At 32.7% G+C, this 22,040-nt stretch overlaps 3 protein-coding genes across 4 annotated transcripts; 1 reads left to right on the top strand and 2 right to left on the bottom strand.

Moving 5' to 3' along the window:
• Positions 1–3,690: 3,690 nt before the first annotated feature.
• Positions 3,691–6,949, bottom strand: LOC125868326 (isopentenyl-diphosphate Delta-isomerase I). Its single transcript, XM_049548981.1, has 6 exons — positions 6,778–6,949; positions 5,483–5,538; positions 5,050–5,141; positions 4,726–4,828; positions 4,491–4,628; positions 3,691–4,195 (listed from the first exon to the last, which is right to left on the bottom strand). Exons 1-6 carry the CDS (start codon positions 6,840–6,842, stop codon positions 3,942–3,944), a joined length of 708 nt encoding a protein of 235 aa, XP_049404938.1. The 5' UTR covers positions 6,843–6,949; the 3' UTR covers positions 3,691–3,941.
• A 4,035-nt stretch (positions 6,950–10,984) lies between these two features.
• LOC125868127 (uncharacterized) lies at positions 10,985–17,302 on the top strand. The gene is made up of 8 exons (XM_049548728.1): positions 10,985–11,123; positions 12,433–12,456; positions 12,555–12,660; positions 12,819–12,887; positions 13,377–13,870; positions 14,592–14,853; positions 16,689–16,897; positions 17,037–17,302. Exons 1-8 carry the CDS (start codon positions 11,119–11,121, stop codon positions 17,101–17,103), a joined length of 1,236 nt encoding a protein of 411 aa, XP_049404685.1. The 5' UTR covers positions 10,985–11,118; the 3' UTR covers positions 17,104–17,302.
• A 634-nt stretch (positions 17,303–17,936) lies between these two features.
• LOC125868125 (DNA repair protein recA homolog 3, mitochondrial) lies at positions 17,937–21,818 on the bottom strand. Of its 2 annotated transcripts, none has more exons than XM_049548726.1 (8): positions 21,717–21,818; positions 21,583–21,640; positions 20,251–20,468; positions 19,850–19,937; positions 19,495–19,685; positions 19,252–19,398; positions 18,892–19,026; positions 17,937–18,633 (listed from the first exon to the last, which is right to left on the bottom strand). In XM_049548726.1, exons 1-8 carry the CDS (start codon positions 21,774–21,776, stop codon positions 18,256–18,258), a joined length of 1,275 nt encoding a protein of 424 aa, XP_049404683.1. In that variant the 5' UTR covers positions 21,777–21,818; the 3' UTR covers positions 17,937–18,255. The 2 variants fall into 2 exon arrangements, with proteins under 2 accessions (XP_049404683.1, XP_049404684.1); XM_049548727.1 differs by having other exon boundaries at positions 19,513–19,685; positions 21,717–21,817.
• Positions 21,819–22,040: the final 222 nt, after the last annotated feature.

The following is a 22,040-nucleotide window of genomic DNA, read 5'->3' as shown; positions in this document are numbered from 1 at the left end:
AATTAAGAGGAATTTTCACTAAACATTTATTTAGATTAACTTAAAATTTTCACAAATTCTTGTTGAGTGAAGTGAAAAGTGGATTATTTTTTTGTTTATCGTAAGGGAAAAAAGCTACTATAAGTAGTGAGATTTTTAAGTATTTAGTTACCATAAAAATAGGTTAATTATTTGGTTATCCTGAAAAAGTGAGAAAAGAGGTTTTTAGAAGGTTGAGAAATATAGGGATTTAGTTCTCTATAATTACTATTACTTTATCTTAAATTAATAATGATGATAATTAGAGGATAATTTAAGTTATATATACTGATAATGTATTTTTTTCATTATTAGTGAATTTTAACCTTTGATAATATACATGTCATCAATTATTATTTTTATCAGGTTAATTACCACACGTCATATTTATAAACAATTTTTTATGTATGTATCTAATATATCATCCATGCATATAACTTGAGGAATATATTACTCTAAAAAGATCACTAATATATTGTGTTTACACTAAACTATATAAATTTATCATCGTTAAATATTTAAGTGAAGTAAGAGTATATATATTATTATACACGTCCATAATAGATAAATTACCATTTTTAGCATGTTATTGATCTCCTAATATGTACTTATAGAGATTTTTACTATTTTTTCCTATAGTTTGAAATGATTATATATTGTCTCACTAATTAATAATTTCATACCAGATTTTAAGTCAGATATACCTAGATACATGTATTTTTGCTATCAGATACACTAAAATAGCGAGAGAGGCGAGAGAGAGAGGAGGAGGCGGGTTAGATCTTCAAATACATGTGAATCACACTATATACATGTATCTAGGATACCAGACACATTTATGTATTTGGGATACCAGACACATTTATGTATTTGGGATACCAAAGACATAGAGAGAAGCGAGCGAGAGAGAAGAGTGGCGAACCAGAGAACCAGAGACATGTATTTGGATGCACCAGAGGCATGTATGTGAATTTCAAAATCTGATAAAATTTGTAATATTGCAAACTAGTATGAAACTAAGTAATTATCTCCTTAATTAATAGAATTTTCGTAAGTTACATTATAATTCGTTCAAGAAATGATGGATTGTATACATATTTAATAACACATTGCCTATACATAGAAAATAACATATATATTATGGATGATGAATTCACCCGCATTTAATATTTTCACTAAAAATTTTCGTGGTTCAATTGAGCTAAGAATATATACAACAGGCAAATCACCATATTTTACCATGTGATACATATTTATTGAGATTATCTAGAACTATCTTTCTTATAAATAATTTGATTGGGTTACGTTATATTTATTAAACAACAACCAATGTATTGAACCTGTGGTATATATTACCTAGAAACTCACAAGCATGTGACTCAATAAAATAAGTGACTTAAATCAAAATTTAGAAAAAGAAATTACTTCTAGTTAATAACTTTTTATTTTATTTTTATACTCATTAACTTTTTAAAATATAATGTAGTTAATTATAATTTGATAAAAAAAATTCAAGATAGTATAATATTTTCTTGTATATTCGTAAGACATAAATAGGCATATATATAAACTATTGTACGTTGTAAAACATAACAAATGTTTAAATCATATTAAATAAATTCTTATTGATTATAATTTTGAAAACATAACAAATTTATCAAAATTATTGTAGAAGTATTTAAAAATAGAATTAAGATTTCACGTGATTGATGATTGAGTATAACAAATAGAATATCATTTTTTTATTTATATAATATTTTGTATTCTTTTTAATTATAAAAAATATGTCTAAATCATCAATTTTGTAGTGATTGTTATATTTAGAAGACATTAAAAGTTTAATACAATGTTTTTTTTAAATGTAATCATTTAATAATCTAATTAATTAGTACGAGCTTGAAATATTTAAGAAGTCGTATGAAAGAATATATTGAAGACGATCTTACAATATCAATATGAAAACATGATTGATTCAAATTGAAGTGAATTAGAAAAATTAAGAAGTAGAAAATAACTACAAACTTAATCATCTATTACTTTTAATTAAATCTACATCAACAGTATTTTTAGAAAATAATAAAATTTTGAAAATACGTGCATAATATTAGTAAGAGATTACCAACAAACTGTTAAGAAAATTTCAATAAGGGGATCATTATTTTAAGGGGCCTAAAGTAGGGTTGAGCCGGTGGTCAAAAAGAAATATGAAATGCATTTATTTATTTGATATGTACATAATTTAGATAAATTTACGTGAATCAAGCAATATAGTTAATTGTAGTTAGCATACTGTTATTCTTGTAACGTCAAAATCAAAATTAATCACTAGTTTACTATTTTTGCGTTACAAAGGTTAACTAAATAACTAATCTAAGAATTTGTGGTTCTTCTACAATGTTTTCTAAGAAAATAAATGGATTTTTTATTTAATTTTATCGGGTACATAAGTAAAAATTTATTATCCAAAAAGTATTATTGTATAATGTAAACAAATACTATAAAAGGTAGATGAAGGGCAACGGTAGGGAGTGTGGGTGGTGAAAATGAGGTACATATGTTGCCATGTTGGAGGGTCGAAAGGATATGAACAATATAAAATGTCACTTGTGGAATTTATTTTTCTAATTTCGTTAAGAAATAAAGAAGTCATGACCAAAAAAAAATAAAGAAAGCACAACAAATTATGCTGGAAAAAAATGGATAGTAACTACGATAAAATGATAAGGTAATCGAAGTATGAGAAAAAAATAACCGACAGTAACATAAATTAAAAGAAAATAGTCTACGAGAGTACATGCTACTACTGATATGAAAGTAGAAACTAGGCAAATACACAACTATCTACTAACCTTCTATCATAATTTGTACTCTCCGTAACCTCTTGTCTAAGGTCATACCAACGGCAAGTTGAAGTTGTGTCATGTCTTGTATAATCACATCTCCTCAATACTTGTTTGGATTACCTCTACCTCTCCTAAAACTCACCAAAGTTAACCTCTCACACCTCCGCACTAGAACATTTGCACGTATCCTCTCCACATGTCTAAACCACCTTAGCTATTCACCTCCCTATCTTGTCTTCTACCAAGGTCACTACCACCTTGTTCTGGATATTATCTTTTCTTTTTTCTAGTGTGTTTCGAATCTATTGTACATTATTAGATGAAGTATAATGATATGACTCAAAGCTTATAAAAAATCATTTATAGGAAATATATATACAAAATTTCATGGAGTAAATTATTACCATCTAAAACTATCATTGTTGTAAGTTTGAAGAAGTCTTGAATTTCGAATATAAAAAATGAATTTATCAAGGGAAAAGTTCGAAAATGAAGATTAGTAGTTGAAACTTCAAAAAAACTACCCTCAGTTTTGAACATATATGTCAAAAACTATAGACATACATATTCAAGTCATTGTACAATTTCCTGCATATTCAAAGCTTCATTTTGGCAAACCTAACTTCAAATCCATGTCGGAAGTTAGCATGAACAAGCAATATGTCAAACTTCAGACATGGATTTGGTGTCGTAGCTCAAATGGGGGTCCCAAAATCGACTATCTGTGCACTTATAACAACAACAATAACATATTCAGTGAAATCCCACAAGTGAGGTATGAAAAGGCTAAAGCATATAACAACATATAATTTGCCAAGCACAAAACAGCAAGCTACTTCATTAAAATTCAACAGAAACATGTCTATGTTACAAGCTCTGATCAGTTCAATAATACCTCTGTTCTATTCAACAATAACAACAGAACATATTATCAAATTTATTATCTAAAAAGGAACAGGAATGTAGTTGTTCAACCATGTAAAAAGTTGACTCCTTTTAAGCTATGTTTGCTCAAGACTCTTCAAAAATGACGACAGGTGCATTGTCGCAATATTTTTGAGAGTTCGAGCAACGTAGCTTTTAAATCAACTTGTGAATGGTTTTCATATCAGCAGCTTCTTGGATGGTCCCCTTCTCAACATGATCCCACCATTTGAACAAGAAGTTGTCAACGACAAGTCTGAACCAAGGAGATAGCTTCAAACCTTCTTCACCAGCATCAGCTTTCCTCAGAAGCTCTTTTAGTTGCTCTTGATTCACATATTTGATGTCAGCAACTTCGTCCGGGTTCGGGTGAACATTGACATCACGAACGATGAACAGAAGGTAATCGACTGCAATAACAAAGAAGGTATCAGCTAGGAGTTATACCTATCTGCTCAATGCACATTCATGCTTTTGTGAGATATGCAGTTAATTTAGTAACTACGACATTATAATTAGAGATAATAATCAATAAATAGTCACATAACCTATTTGGCCAAGCTTCCGAAATCTACTTATTTTGAAAAGTATTTTTTGCCCAAAGCAGACCAACTTTCTTAAATAAGCCCTTTTGGCTTTACTAAAAGGTTGGATAAATAGGTTACAAGCACAACAAAATTAAAATACAAAGAAGATGTTACATACGTTCATGCTCTCCCCACTTCCCATCAGATGGAGCCTTGTAAAGCATACGGCCCAATGGTGTGAACTGGTCAACCGGGACATCTTCAGCAGGGATACCGAGTTCATCAAGCAGCTTCCTCTGTGCAGCGTTTCTTACACCTAATAATGGAAAGTACAACACAGAATAAATTGAATTTGAATACGAGAAGCCGGGATGGTAAAAGTTAAAGACTTTCAGCTTAAACAGAAAATATACCAAGAGCATTCTCCTCGATAAGCTCAGACTCTCGGTAGAGAGGATGGCTGCAGCATGTGTTTGTCCACACCAAAGGAAAGGTTACCTTTGTTGCAGATCGTTGCTACACACACAACACAAGAATAACATATATTAAGTGTTTTAATCTTCAAAAGCTACAAAGATGTGTCTCAAGTCTCAACTACAGATCATTTGACTACTTATTTTATAGCTTGTCTAGATATCAACATTCTAATATTGAGACGCTATCTTACGATGCCAAGAACTGTCACAATTGTACACTACATAATCATTCAGCACTTGCAATCTATTTATGCGACATACCTGAAGAAGAAGTTCATACTTTGAGTTGAAAAGAAATACACTGAAAGCTCTGTGCAACAAATTGTCAGCTTCGATCTTTTCCATCAAATGACCTGCACATCAATAGCAGGTAATTGAGCAAAAATAGGAGACATGAACAAATGATCATATAGACATGATCGACTGCTCTTGGAGATAATTTTGGTTTACTCAAACTTTCACAGAATAAATGCAGCTTATAAAGTGATCTAACATATATATAAAGTAAGTTAAAATAAGCAAATTTATGAATTCTAGATTCTCCACTGATAAACTCCCTTAATTGTGAGATAACAATAACATTGAATCACACAGACCTTCAACGTCAAAATAAGATACAGATACCTAGGGAAATACACAAGAAGATAACACACACCGGGGAAATTCCAAAGACGACGCAAAAATCTAAACTTACAATTGTACTTGGATTCATGACCAACAACCTTGTCATTCTCATCCACCAAAATACATCTGCAAGTGTTAAAGAAGAGAAAGCGTTAAACCAGAATGAAATAGGTCATACACTTGCCGAAACTATAAAAATGCAGATCAAACATTGATAACAACAACAACCAAGTTAAAAGAGAAACAGGGCAGCTTTCTTAGTGAAAGTTCCCAAAAGATTGTCTTGTAACAACTAACACGAAATTAGCGAATTTTTAATATCCAGTACATAACGCATCTTGAATTCAGAAGTGATTAAAAAGTCAGAATTTTAAGAATCTTTGTCCAGGACAACCAGAAAACAAATCTTCAACTCATACACTAAAAAAGCTTGGTCTTACAAGGGATTACACCAGTAAAGTCATGGTCATTTTATAATATCAGAAGCAAAAACTACCATTCATAACTGATTTTTCATGCAGAACACCAACCCTCCTTAAATTCAAGAAAGTCGAATATTTTCTCACACTTTCCTTTTTAATCTATCCCAAAAAGATTGTACCTTTCTATAATTATAAAGCCAAACAATGCTACATAAATTGGGACGGAAGGAGTACAAGCATCAATCTAATGAAAAATCAATGAATCAATTTCAAACTAGCTGAAGTTAACTAGATAAACCCTCTATATCTGTCCTTTTTTTATTCAATCTCAAACTCATTCTAATACTAATAGTAACTAATAAATCTTATGTCTACAAAGATTTGACCTAATGATCAATAAACCATATGCAAAATTAAGAATACTAGGGCACAAAAAATATACTCCCTCCGTTTTAATCTTACTTTCCTTTTTAGTCTGTTTAACAAAATCAACATCCGCTTCCTTTTTTGACAACTCTTTAATTTCAATTCTCCACATAAAATGTTTAACACTTCATGATTAATACATTATACATATCTTTTATGGTTTAAGACCAAACAATCCGCGCAAAGTCAAAACCAGACAAACAAATCAAAATCAGTGAGCAGGTGATAGGTTCATCAGTACTCAAACCCTACTAATCGTCAAATGCGGTCTCTGATTCAAATCTCAAGGCATTTACTCTAGCTAATTCCTTTTAAATCTATCTAAGCTTTGGTGAACAGAGTTAACTGATATAATCCAAACACCATGATTACTAAAAAATAAATTAACTCAAAATCACTATAAGAATTCATAAACTTCAAATCATAGATCTGCCTCGATAAAGTGAGATTTGTATACAAAAACAAATTAAAAGTACGAAAAAACAGTAAAAATGGAAAAGAGAGATAGAGAACAAACTCGTCGTCAAACATGAGACGGCGCTGTACAGCATCCATGTTTGCATCAGCAGCAACATCAACCATTTTTGCAGAAAAATACAACTTTGTAAACAAGGAAAAAATAGTGAGATTTGAGTGAAGAAGAAGAAGGAAGAGGACAATTTATAGGTGAAAAAAAAGAGAGGGGCTATGAGGACAAATTTGAAAAGTTGATTCTCTTTTTTGTCACCTTTTTTATTTCTTTAGTATTATTAATTTTTTTTCCTTTTTTTAATCTTCAAATGATCTGATATTCGAAATTTAATATTAAGACTAAACAATAAATGAGTCATGAAAAAGAAAAAAATGAACATGGGTAAAATTTGTTGTTAATTAGAATATATGGTAAGTGGTATGGTAAGTGATTTTGTATAGTAGTATATTCTATTCTTAATTTGTATTTAAATGGTTTTAAATTTATTTCAAACCGAATATTATTAGGATTTAAATTCAAAATTTATGATTAGACAAAGGAATTTTATCCATTTTATTTATGTTTTTACCTAATTTGTCACCTCTTTATTTCTTTTCCTTTTATCATTCAATGATAATTTTCCTTCCTTAGATCATTACCAAATGTGCCTTTTTTTGTTTTATTTAATAATTTGTTATTTGAAATTTAGTGATACGATTAAATAATATGTAAGTTGTGAGGAAAATGAATGAGAGCGAAAAAATAATATCGATAACTAGAATATATGTGAAATGATATGGTAAGTGATTGTGTGATTTTGCTATTATAATCTTACGGTCATCATATGTAGCATGCATCACAGTACCTTGCATTTTTAATTTGCACTTAGATTAATGTCAAATAAAATATAAATATTTAAATTCAAAATTAATGATTAAAAATAAAGAAATTTCATCTATCTTAATGGTATTTTTACCTAATTTGTCACCTCTCCACTTCTTTACTTCTTTTCCTTTTTATCATTTATTAATATTTTTTTCTTTCTTGGATCATTACCTAATGTCCCTAATCTGTGTTTATCCAATAATCTAGTATTTAAAATTGAATGATATGGTTACATAACATGTAAGTTGTGAGAAAAAAAAAACTGAACGATAAATAATAGAATATACATGATATGAGTGGCAACACTTGGTATCTTTAATTTGCACTTAAGCTAATTTAAGTGTATGTCAAATAAAATACTATAATAATATTTAAATTCAAAACTTACGATTAAAAACAGAGAATTCACCTCTTATTTATATATTTAACTAAACTAATGTTCTCATTAACTTGTAATAGTAAAAGATTTAGGTCATATAATGATGTAATTTTTTATATTATAAGTGAGGCTTAATATATAGTACTAAGTTAGTGACATGTGAACTTTGTTGGAGCCATCTATTTTGATTCTGTTTTCTGACACATGTCCACTTCTTTAAATACTATTATTTTCCCCTTATATTATTTATTAAATAAAATAATTTTCCTTTATGGGCCATTACCTAATGTATGTCCTTTCTGTTTTTAATAATTTGACATTCAAAATTTATTGATACGACTAAAATAACACGTGATATATATTGAGTTATTATGATGGATGGCTCTAAGATAAAATACAATTGTGGGGAAAAGAATATGATCAATAGATTTTCATGGGATTCAAATAATTGAGGTAGTATGTTGAAAGGTCCACTCATGTTGGAAGAAGCATTTTTATTTATAGTGATCAATTCGCCACTTCAAATAAATCAGAAAAAATTACGATGATCATCTTATTACGTTGTATTCATCGAATATGTGACATTTTCTTAAGTGGTTGAGTGATTTTGCCGTCATAACTCAATTACCATAGCATATGTTGCACATCTCGTATCCTTAATTTGCGACTACAATAGTTTAGTTGGTTAACTATCAATATTAGTCAAATGACTTGATAAAAAATATTTTTTCCAACCAGTCAACAAATGACACTTGTACCAACAAGTGTGGGTTCCACATAGATATAATTTTATATTTTCTTTTAATATGCCACTAAAAAGAAAATCTTTCAAGTGTGTCAACCACCATGGTCCAAGATTCAACATTTTTTAATTTAATTATGTCATGTGAAATTTGTTTAGTCAAAAATGGCTAGTTGCCTAATTTTTTTAAGTTAAAAAATCATTATAGTAGTGGGAGTAATGTGACTATTTTTTTCTTGTCATTAATTCATTATAGCTATAGGCTGCACCCACAAAAATGAATAGACATTTTTTTAGTAATTAAATCTAAAAATTATATAATCAATGTATATATTAAAACAATAAATTCAGGAGATATTTTTTCCATCATTTAATTATGATTAATAAATTGATATATTTGTTAACTTGATTTGTTGCTTAATTTAAGTTACTTAATATATTGATACGTGCGATTAGTTTAAGCTTGCGTTTGGACATACATTTTGAATTTTCAAATTAGCATCTGATCATGTGATTCGGGGTCATTCCAAATTTACCAAAAAACATGATTTAGGATTTCAAATTATGATCCTAACTTTTTAAGTTGTAAAACTTGACCCAAAAGTTCACAAGACTAATGCTCGACGTGGAAAAAATTGTTTGTATCATGTGAAATAATTATATTAATGAATAACCAGTTACTACTATTATTGACTAGTGAGTCTTTATAACATTACGTGTATTTGAAGGTTTGTCATTGCAAACAAATTTTTTTGTAAAAAGGAACATGCAGATATACAATTTATCGATACGACGTCTTATGATATTTTGATATCTTGTTTAAGAATATAACACTTGGGCCAATGGCTTGGGCTCTTCCAAACTAATATGAGCTTTTCAGCCCAGCACAGTGCAAAAACCTTCTTTAAATTTTAGCATCATTTTCTTTAGCATTTTAACCAATTATATTGTTGTGACAATTATATAATTATGTTCGTAATTTATGTTATTCTTTAAATTCCAATAGACGTTATACATAAATTTGGTATCAAGTTCTTGTTTTTACTAGCTAATAACGTGTTAGGTACTTTGGTTGACATTCTTTTGGTTATAGTTAGCAAATTTTTTCTTTTGATTTCTTCAAATTAAACACTTGAGGAGATATATTATTAGAGAAAGAACTATCTTATAATTTATGGCTTGTGAATTTAATTATGATTCGAGCCTAAAGTCCTAACTTTGTATGCAATATAAAATTCACTCTATATCTAATTACATACTTGATTGTAAAGTCAACTATTGTTATATATTTACTTAACATCTCGTTATAAAAGTTCATAAACTTTAAATTCTTTGATCCGCGTAAGTTAATACCTTTGGCTTGTGACTTTGTTTTGTCATGAGCTTTTGTCAATTAAGAGGTGGGCTCAAAGATTAAGAGCTAATTTTAATTCTTTGTATATGTCTCATTGTCTAAAAAAATCATTGAGAATGCACATTATTGAACTTAACATTAACATCAAAGCTACAATTATATGGGCCAAGTATTGTCAAATCAAATGGGCCTCCACAAGCAATTCTAAAGCCACGTACCGTCGTTTATTTAAAGACCTGATGACACTTCATTGACCTTTAGATAATACTCTTGAATGTCGGAAATAAATATTCATATTCTTAATTCGCAAAAAGGACATAGTATCATGAGCATAATCTCTCAACTTTTAAATCAAATGTCTCGAATAAACACTGCTTTGCATCACCCATTTATTCTATACCAAATGCTATTTCATTTGCATACAACATTTGTACGACACAAGCAAGACATAAATCACAGTAAGGAAAGAGTTAGGGGACAATATGTGACTGATCCTGCTCTAACTAAAATATCGTAAGAAGGGATTCCACTTCGAATGGCTCTATTCCATCATAGTTAGTCAAACATATCAAGATCCATAAGAACGATTGAGTGATCGAAATCGTAATACTACGCATATAATTGAGTAAAAACTAAAGGGTATTTTGAGGACAACATTAATTTGTAACTCAAGATACCGACAACATCACCTTACGACAATAACATACTCAGTAAAATCTCATAAAAGTAGATTTGCGAAAAGTAAGGCAAGAAAAATTACACTCATGAAAATGTAGACGCTATTTCTAAAAGTTGCGAACTCACAACTAATAAAATGAGGCTTGCGACGAGACCCGAACACACTACCACTATATGTAGCTAGTAAGATTCGAACCCGAATTTTTCCGGGTCATATAAAAGTTCCTAGTATATAGTACTATATAAATATCTTTATCACAGCATTCACGAGTACTCATTTGCCTCTTTTCTTAGTTTCTCCCATTTTTCTCTCATCCCTAAATCCGCAGAAGTCTCTGCATCGATCTCGATTCTTCTCCATCTTGGTTTATGAGGTAAACGATTCAATCTCTTTGTATTTCTCCTTGTTTTTCTGATTTTTTTCGATTTTTTTTCGATTTTTTCTGTTTGATATGTAATTACTTAGGGATTTGGATCTGATAGTACCGTATCGATTTTCAGTATGAATGATTGTATGTATTTGAGTGTATAGTTGTAAGTTTTCTCAGAAATCGATCTACGTTTTTGTTAGTTAGGGCTTTTTTTGTTCCTTTAGTATTCCGAAGATCTGTTCTATGAGGAAAAGTATTAGTTTGATTATGTTTTTATTGTTGTAATTTGAGGTGTTAATTTACAGGAAAACAACTGTAACTACGATTAGTTTTTTTTCATGTTGAAATTAGCATTTTTCTTTTGTTGTATATGTATTATAGAGAGGTAAATACTGTTGTAGCATAAGAATTGTTTGTGTGTGTGTGTGTGATGTTTTTGATTGGAGAGTGTTGTGATATCAGGCGAATAAAAATGAGGTCTTTATGTAAGTTTGTATGAAAAGAAATGAACGGTTAAATTCAACCAGCTGTCAATAGGTAGTCGCAAGGTAATAGTTATGCATGTTTGCTGTATGTAGAACAAAAAAATTGAGTAGAATGCAATTATTAAGTGAAAAAAGTTACAGTAGTTAATTAAATGCAGCTATAATTTCTTGCGAATTCATTATCGGAACAAAGTTGAGCTGGAAAGTGTATTCCCCCTCCTCCCTCTAAATATTTGTATGCAATAAAAATGTTCAATATAATATATGAAATACTAACGAGAGCCTCTGTAGTCAGTTTACTTTTCAATCTTAATAAGACAAGAAAGGTGAGATGGGGATAGTGTGGATCCCTTTCTGATTGTGAGACTTGATGTCAAATAGTTGATAGGTATTTTGTACATTCATTAAAGAATATACAGCACCAGAAGTGCAATAGTCTATGGCCACTGAACTAGTATCTCTGCTGAGTATAAAATAGAGACATAAGTATGTGTATGGTTTAGGTTGATTATGTATAGGAAAGTGACCATGCTCGTTTTATGATTTTAATACTTTCTAGTAATCTTTGGTTGATGTACGTTAATCCACTGTAGTACTTGCCTACTGTTGGTTTTCCTTGATCATTCTTGTTTATATGTTGCAAGCCAAAAAGATGCAAACTTCTTCTCCGAGTTTCGTCGTTTTGTGTTATTTTTTGCACTGTTAGCAGTGGCTTTTGTGGAGCTTGTAGCTATGCTGTCTCTGCTGCATAGTCTGTGAGATTACAATGTTATGCTTCTTGTCCTTCTTCCTTTATTAAACTTTTGTTTTTGGCTTTGGAATGACAGCTCAAAGGAGAAACCCACTCTCGGGTAAGGCTTCTTTGTCCTTTTCTCGAGCCCCTATTTCTTACTGTTCGCTATTCATTGCATGCCCGTAATTTTTTGTTGATTTTGTCCTATGATTACAGTGGCACGCGGATTAAGACCCGCAAACGGAATATTGCAGCGCCTCTGGACCCTGCAGCATTTGCGGATGCAGTGGTCCAGATTTACCTGGATAATGCTGGTGATTTGGTAATTTGGATATTTAATTTTGATACCAGCTTTATTCTTCTTTCTTTGTCCATTCTATTACGTTAATGCCATTACGATTTGGTGATCAATCTCAATTAATTGTTTGATGCTGGTAATACTTGGGACAAAAGCTTAACTAAATATTTTATTATGCACAGGAACTTGTTGCTAAGAACCTTGAGTCTTCAGACCTCAACTTCTCAAGATACGGTGATACCTTTTTCGAGGTAAATACTAAATAATAAACTTAGAAGATTATCTCATACAGGAATTTCATCACTATTTCCCTCAAGGTGCATATACATAGGATTGAACTGTAGGTGGTGAAAAGTATCTTTTTGTTGGTCCTATGGAGTCTGACCTTTTTCTCTTTGTTTATTTCTTGAGGTCTTATTTTCCTTGTGTTAAAAAGATCACTTTCCTTTAAAATCTTAATACTAGTATAGAATATAGCAGTGCATGTTGTGTTATGGGTTGGTTTTATGCTGATACCTCTTTGTTTTTACCTAAGCAGATCATATAACAAATTGAGCTGTTCCAATTTGTTGCATAAGCATGTCACACGTGCTTGTCAAGAAGATATGTTGTTTGTAAACGTGTTTAGTGTTTAAAATGTTTATTGTTGCATGGATGATACAATGTCAATTACTATTCTCTTTGTTGTGTCATTGGTGCTTCTCTTTTGCATTTCATCTTTACATGTGGTGTTGTGATAGGTTGTCTTCATTGGAGGCCGTACACAACCTGGAACAGTCAAACTTGATGAAGGGGAGCGCCACCCTTACTCTGTGATTGAGTGTGAACCTAAACGTGAAGCCATTTTGCCTTCTGTCATCTATGTGCAGAAGATATTAAGAAGAAGGCCGTTTCTGATAAAGAACCTTGAAAATGTCATGCGAAAAATGTTGCAGTCATTGGAGCTCTTTGAGGAAAATGAAAGGATTAAGCTCTCAATTTTTACAGCCCTTGCTTTTTCCCAGAAGCTATCAGGCCTTCCCCCAGAGACTGTTCTCCAGCCATTGCTCAAAGACAACCTTGTTGCCAAAGGGCTAGTTCTCTCTTTCATCACAGACTTTTTCAAGGAATATCTGATTGACAACAGTATTGATGATTTGATCTCAATCCTTAAGCGGGGTAAGATGGAGGATGATCTTCTCGAGTTCTTCCCCTCTACTAAGAGGACGCCTGAAGCTGTCTCTGAGCATTTCACGTGAGTAAATTTCTAATTTAGAACTTACCTGAATAATAGAGCTGTGTAGGGATGTGAGGTGGAAGATACTGTGAAGTGCCTGAACTCTTTCTTTCATTCACACCCTCCACCACCTTAGCTCAAAAAGGGTACTGAATGTGGGGTTTGCAACTGTCTCTCTCCTACTCGATAAATCTCCATTGATTATTTGTGTAAATAATTGTGTCATTTGTCATTTAGAGCTTCATCATTCAAGATTTAATCATGATAAAAAAGTTTAAGAAATTGCTTTGGGTTAATTTGTTTTCCTTAAAATGGGGAACAAGGCAAAATGGGGGATCTCATGATTTGAGATTTTATTGTATGGAGTTTCAAGTTTTACTGCAAGCTATTTTTCTGCTGTCTTAAGGCCAATAGGGATTGGTATTTGGTACACCTTTTTGTCCTGCTTTAGAGCATTCTCATTTTAAAACAAGGTACTTGCCTGGATTTTCCAGGCGCTATGCCAGCCTACCGTTATACTCCTATTAACATTACTCGGTAAAACTGAAAGTATTATGCAAGGAAAAAGTCCTATTAGGTCTCTTTCGGTGTGCAAATTGAACAAGTAATGTATTGTACAATCATTTACTTTTTTTTGGTTGTTTGGTGAGTAGGAGTTGAAGGAAGAACAAATGTTCACTTTATTCATGCCATCTTACTTTAGCTTTTGTCTAATGGTGTATGGACTTGCTTATTTCAGCAATGCTGGCCTTTTACCTTTGGTGGAATATAATGATAAGAAGATATTTGAGGTGAGGCTCAAGGAAATGAAATCTACATTAACAACTCAGCTAGCAGAAGAAGTTGCTATCTCTGAAGTCATAGAAACTGTGAAGCAACATGTCAAAGATGCCAAATTACCAGATATAGAGGTTGTGCGGATTTTGTGGGATGTCTTGATGGATGCTATTCAATGGTCAGGAAAGAACCAACAGCAAAATGCTAATTCTGCTCTTCGCCAGGTAATTAACACTTAAGTCAGTTACAAGCTTTGTAAGTAGTTCTATTTTCTGAAACTGCAAATTGGTATCTGCTTCAGAATTAAAAAAAAACTTGCGAGTGGAACCAACTAATTGTAACATATAAAATATTCTGATTGTAGTTCCAGGAATGATGAATTTCTTTTAGCTACTTCCTAAATAACAATACACAAAATGTGTGCATATCTTTCTATGACTGAATGCTGCTTGAAAAATTTAGCCGAGTTTATTCAGTTTCTCCTGTTTTAGTTACAAACTTATGTTGTATGGCAATGTGAGCTGACCACAGTTTGTGTGCTAGTGGATTTCAAAACAATGAGATAGATCTTGCTTCAAGAATGTACTTGTGAAAAAAAGCATTTGTTGTGATTATTGCAAAAAGGTTGCTCATGTGTTTCTTTTGCTCTTCTATTTTTGCTTTATTCCATATACTTGTGCAGATAAGATAATATTTGTAAGGTGTTACTAAATTTCTGTTCCAACTTTTATACATTAAGGTGAGATTATTTCTCTTTGTGGAATTTGGTGTCTAATTGATCGTTCATAGCATGTGTACTGGAAAGATTCATTAGAAATGTCGGTGGGCAAAACACGAGAGGTGACTTAAAGATCAGCAATAGCTTATTATTAATACTATACCTGATTAATTATTTATATTCTACATATGGAAATATGTTTAGGCATTGACTTTTTGGCAATTTAGTCTTGCTGTCAGCTTCACAAGTGAACTGGAAATATTGATGTTGAATGGAGACAATAGCTAACATGACAGTATGACACCTTGCAGCAACATTGTCTTGGTTTTAGCTTATTTTTGTTCACATGTTCAATTTCATGGCTTAGTGGATTTAGTAGTTTGTCCAAGTAGATAACGGGTTTTTTTCTTCTGTTATTTGGATAACCTATAACCATGGATCATTCTGGCATGTAACATCTAGCTTGTTTATATGCGTTTCTGTTTTAGCAATTTGTGTCTTTGTAATAAAATACAGATGTACTGTTTATTGCATGAATAGCATATTTCCCCTTTGTAAATAGATTTTGTTTCAAAATTTTGAAATAATATTTGGAGATTATTTCAAATAAGTGTGTTTGTCTAATTGGCCCATCATTTCAACTTCAAAGCCTGAAATATGGAAAAGCTGAAGTTTGAAAAACAAGTCTTTAGGAGCTTTCAAGTTTTTGTTGAAGTTTTTCTCTCACAAATCTTCAATTGTATTTTCATGTCCAAACACAACTTTAGTCTCCAAATATGTTCGTTTACAACTTTACTTCAAGTACTACTCGTTTTCAAATTTCAACCATGTCATGTCCAGACACTCCGTCGTGCGTCTTGGAAAGCAACTTAAATCTTTTTATTTTTAGTTTTCCTCTATTTAGTCTCAACTGTTCATGATATAGAGCTTGATCATATACAGTGAACCCCAATTTTGTTGTCATTGAAACATAGTTGATTTATTTTGTCATAGACATTAGATGGTGGTAGGGCTGATCAATTCTTCTTTATGGGTTCTTTTGTAGAGTTGTTGGGCAGGAAGGGTGTTTGATCATCTAGAAACTTGTCTACATCAAATTGTTTATTCTTTGCTTCACAACCGCTATCTAAGTAATGAAAGTTGCCTATATTTCAAGTCTTGGAACAGAATTGTCCGGATTATCTAATGTTTCGTCTGATGCCTGTCTAATTAGTAATTACATCATTTTTGGATGCTTCTGTTGTCTATCTGTTAAAACTATTTAGATGGCGCTCAGTTGTCAAATTTTTTGTTACTTGTACATAATCGTTGGTTCTCCTCTTCTTTTTCCTTTTTGTGTAGGTGAAAAAATGGGCAGAACTGCTGAATACTTTCTGCACCACTGGAAAGCTTGAATTGGAACTCATGTACAAAGTCCAAGTCCAGTGCTACGAGGATGCTAAACTGATGAAGCTGTTCCCTGAGATTGTGAGGTCTCTTTATGACCAAGATGTTCTGGCAGAAGATACCATTCTTCACTGGTTCCAGAAAGGAACAAACCTCAAGGGCAGGTAAGCATTTGTTTCGACTTGCTCGGATGTTAGATATTTGAGTCGTGTGGATGGTAGTTGGGACACTATTCACCCTTGTGGGGGTGTTGATCTTGTCTGTCTTTTCCTAATGGGGTTACTGTCTTTAACAATATTGCAGGCAAAACTTTGTGAAGTCGCTGGAGCCCTTTGTGAAATGGCTGGAGGAGGCGGAGGAAGAAGAGTGAATTTCTCATGAAGTATCTATCATCTCCGTTTAGCTGACCATTTCTGAAAACTGTTTTTCCTGGAGAGTAGTATTTATATTCCCCTTTTGAGTATTGAAAAGAATAAGAAAGACTTTATGAATATTCTCACAATTTGACAGTTTGTTATGATGCTCCTTCACGTTTTAAACATAATCTGTATGGGTTTGCTTCCCTTGGATCTTTATATTCGCGTGCATCAGTCGTATTTTTTTGAGTAATTTTACTAGGTTTTGAGAAAATGATCAACTTCTTTTAAAGGACAATCATTCTATCATTAATCAAGCTTTGCATTAGTAAGAAAAAATGATAATTGGAAGAGGATGAAATTGAGTCGATCTGCTTATTTGTTTCATGATGCATTTCAAATTTTTTTCGGCCTATATTGTCTCTACAGAACCAATCTCACATTTTTGTAGTTTCAAGGTTACAAAAAAATATGAATTCACCATATATGTCAACTTTTTGCATATATTAGTTCATGAATTTTCTGAAATATGATTGATCTACTCCATATTTTATTTGGATCATTTCAACTTATATAATGTTCTCTGATTATCCTACGAGTTTCCCATATTTCAAAAAAAAATATACTTTCACATCCATACTAAATATTCAAAAATTGAAATCTTCCCCAACTCCGTTGTTATAATTTATTGAACACCCAATTAAATAATTGAAGCGTTTGCAGCAGGAAGACTGAGGGCAAGAAAATGCATCAGGGGAATACTGTAGAGAGTATGCAGACTTTATCCTTACCTTACCTCGTGGATATAGAGAGGTTTCCGAAATAAATCAGACAGAAGAAGAGCTTTTCTGAAATAAATGACTGAATACACATTCTCTTTGAAGTTACAATTGTTATGTACAAGAGAATTTTAGCAGGTTACCAGAAAAAATTGAACCAAAGTCACAGCATTGGCCTTATCTTCATCTAATCCAATAATTCCACAGACCACGCGATCAAAATTGACGTTGACACAACTCACAAAGCCACGGTTAGGATACGTGCAACGGTGCAAGAGCAGATTTTCTTACAAATGATGATAATCCGAGGATGTTGGTTACATACTGATATCGACAGGAAATCCAGCAGTTCCATTAGGCAAGTCCAATAAGCTTTTTATCGAACGTTCATGCCTCGACTGCAGTTGGGGCATCTTCATCAGTGGTATCGTTCAATACAACCTCCTCAACAGGGTCTACATCAGGTCCCTTTTCTTTGTCCCCTTGGTCAATAAGCTTTTCTCGAAGTTTCATCATAAGATCCTCCCTAGCACTAGTGTTCTCCGATAGGAAATGTTTTACAGCATCTCTACCACGAAAGTTCTGATTGTTGATACTGTAATAACCACCACCACCTTTTGTAATGAATTTATGTTTGACTCCCAAGTCAATAAGTTCAGCTTCACGGGAAATTCCTTTACCAAACTCAAGCTCGAATTCCGCAGTTCTAAAGGGAGGAGCATGCTTGTTCTTTACAATCTTGACAAGAACTTGGCTTCCTATGGTCTGTAAAATAGAGACTCCATCAAAAAGACTGCCTGCATAATCAGATTCGGGACAGTTCAACTCCCTCACATTCACTCAACAAAGGGCATTCATGGAACTCTCGACATAGAAATCATAACAAAGAGTGATCGAGGATAAAGTTATACTATCATACAAACTCATTTCAGAAAATAACATACTGCTTTCCTAAACATACTCCAAATCAGATATGCCCAAAATCTTGGAAGTTCTAATATCTTGATCAACAAAGATACGTACCTCTTCCCCCTTCTTCACGAGCCCAATTCGTTTTATGTTTAGACGCACAGAAGCATAGAACTTCAAGGCATTACCACCACAAGTAACTTCACTAGGTCCTCCAAATCCCCCAAAAGTTGAAAGTTTTGACCTGACCTGAACCAGGGTGCAATTAATCAGTCGAGTCCTTTACACTGACGAGATATGCTCTATCAGAATAGAAAATACACAAGGAACTAATCAATCAAAAGCATGCAATCTAATCTCATTGAAGCGTCTCTTTGAAACAGAAAAGAAAAAGAAAGAAACTCCAAGACAGCAACAGAAGGAAAGATGAGGGCAAGAAGCATGATGTGAATCTAGGCAGCCTATGACTCTTGCCTGATTTATGAAGATTAAAATAGTCTGTGATAGCGATAGAGAATGACTGAGCTTGCGGAGTGCTTGACTCATAAGTCTAGCTTGCATCGCCATATGAGCATCTCCCATTTCACCTTCAAGCTCACCTTTCGGGACAAGGGCAGCCACCTGCCATAGAAGTCAATTGTCCACATAAGGTTTTTAGATAACTGAGACTACTATCATAATTGACTCTAAAAGTAAGAACAAGAAACATGAACCAACAGTTTCAATCTTCCTTACACTGTCCACAACAACAACATCAACCGAACCACTCCTTATTATTGTATCTACCAGACTAAGAGCTTGCTCACCACAATCTGGTTGAGACAGAAGTAAATTTGAAGTATTTACTCCAATTGTCTCAGCCAATGTTGGATTAAGAGCATGCTCAGCATCAACAAAACAACAATAACCTACAAAGAAACAAGACGAAGCATAAGTAATTTCCATGTGTCAGTTGCAATAAGCTAAAATTGAAATGATAGATGTTGCAAATGGAAAAGAAAATGAAATGGTAGTTTTTTTCTCTCTTTTCTTTTTTGGGAATGCATGCTAGTGAAGTACAAACTAGACAAACCTCCTTGTTTCTGTGCCTCAGCAATTACATGCAAAGCAAGTGTTGTTTTCCCTGAAGCCTCTGGACCATATATCTCTATTACGCGTCCCTGCACAAAAGCAAGATATAAGTTATAATGAAGATAAGAGTATAACCTATCATCCTAACATTGATAAGCAGCTATCTGTTTGTCTCTGTAAATAGATTCGCATATCTAGTAAAATAGTCACCCAGCTGCCTAAAGTGACAAAAGATCCTGAATAATAACGTTGGTGTAAATACTAATTTTTCCAGTTCTCCAAAGTAAACATTACTCAGAAAATTATTTGCATAACATCTGGGAGCCAAGCGATCATCACCACTATTTTTATTCACCGTATATGAAATGCCCAAAGAAAGAGGATATGGTTTTATTCTTTTACCTTTGGAAGACCCCCTATCCCAAGGGCAATATCCAAAGAAAAAGATCCAGTAGACACTACAGGGACTTGTTTGGGGGACGCCGTGCGACCAAGCCACATGATGGATCCCTTTCCAAATGATGTCGTGATCTGATCTAGTGCATGTTTCAAAGCCAAGTCTTTCTTGGACAAATTCTCTTCGCCTGAATCACTGCCATCTGAATTTGACTTTTTCTTACCTGAAATTGAATAGATGACAAGGACCAATGAGCATCCAAAGACAAAAACTTCATGTCTATTTAGAACTAAGTCTTAGAAATGGAGAAACCTTGTCACTCTATGAAGAGGGCAATGACAGAAAATATTCAAAATGTATCAGCAAAATATACATCTCTATGTAATTTTCCATATATTGGTGGACAGACACTGAGCTAGTGCTTGGTCATAGATTTTGGATCAGATTTAGGGATTTACCAATATGTTTGGCCATGAAATTTAATCAGATTTTTTTATTTTCAAATTCCCAAAAACTGGCTCAGACAAGTTTTTCGGTTTTTTGGACTTCCGCTCACAAAAATTCGAAAAAGATTCAAGTAAAATGCATGTCCAAACACAACTTCAAATTCCAAAAATCTCAATTTTTAAAACTCAAATTAACATGTTTCAACTTCATATTCTAAAAATCACAACTTCCGAAATTCAAATTTTAAGTTTCAGCTTCAAAAGCTTACATTTGCAAGTTTCAACTGACAAAACCTATGAACAAATGGTAGCGTGGGCAATGGGAATAGAAGCATCAAAGCCCAACTAGAAGCTTTCAAGTCAGCTACTTCAATTCAAATTAAAGTGTAGTATTATCCCTCTCTAAAAGCTCACATCTTTTTGCTCCACTAGTAATTCAAACCCACAACTTACGATTAAAGGTGAAAGATGCTTACCATCCAAACAACCCCTCTTGTCATAATCTTAACATTTGAACTACTTCTCCTTGTACTCTCAACATTTCTTTCCTCTTTTTTTTTCACCCCTAGCTGAAAGCTCACGCCTTTTTGCTCCGAACCCACAACTTAGCATTTTCATTGAAGGATGCTTACCATCCGAGCAACCCCTCTTGTCATAATCTTAACATTTGAACTTTCCTCTTTTTTTTCACCCCTCCCTAAAAGCCCACACCTTTTTGCTCCAAACCCACAACTTAGCATTTTCGGTTAACCATGCTTACTATCCGAGCAACCCCAAGAAGGGATTTTTACAATATATGAACAGTAAAAAGTTCCAAAACCAAGCACAACATAAGTTAATATGAAAAATATATCAGTAATACATTAACCCCAAGTTACAAAATTTACATACCTCTAGAAGAATAGTAACATAGTTGATCTGATACCCCAAATAAGCTTTTTCTCAAACACTGCAAAAATCAAGAAACAACTCCAAGAATGGATTTTTATGAATGAAATCAAGAAAATGAACAAAAATAAACTTACATTTTTGAAGGCAGAAGAAGCAAGTTCACGGCGATTAATAAGTCTCAGCAACATCGCCATTGTTAGGGTTTTAGAGGTTTAAGAGGGAAAAATAGATACTCTATCAATTATAAAGGGAGACATAGAAATGTGACGTGGCACTCTAATATTTCAAGTTTTTTTTTTTTAAGGTATAGTTGTTTTTTAATAAAATAATGGATCGAACTGAATTATTTGACACCTTGGACTCTCGAGAGATAAAATGATTGAGATCTCTTTACACCATATTCAATTAGAGGTATCGAGTTTGAATACTGAAAATGAAAAGAATCATATTGAGAGCGT

The sequence above is a fragment of the Solanum stenotomum genome, chromosome 6 (assembly GCF_019186545.1).
Source record: "Solanum stenotomum isolate F172 chromosome 6, ASM1918654v1, whole genome shotgun sequence".
In the NCBI taxonomy this organism is placed as follows: Eukaryota; Viridiplantae; Streptophyta; class Magnoliopsida; order Solanales; family Solanaceae; genus Solanum; species Solanum stenotomum.
This window is presented reverse-complemented; position numbering and strand designations above follow the sequence as displayed.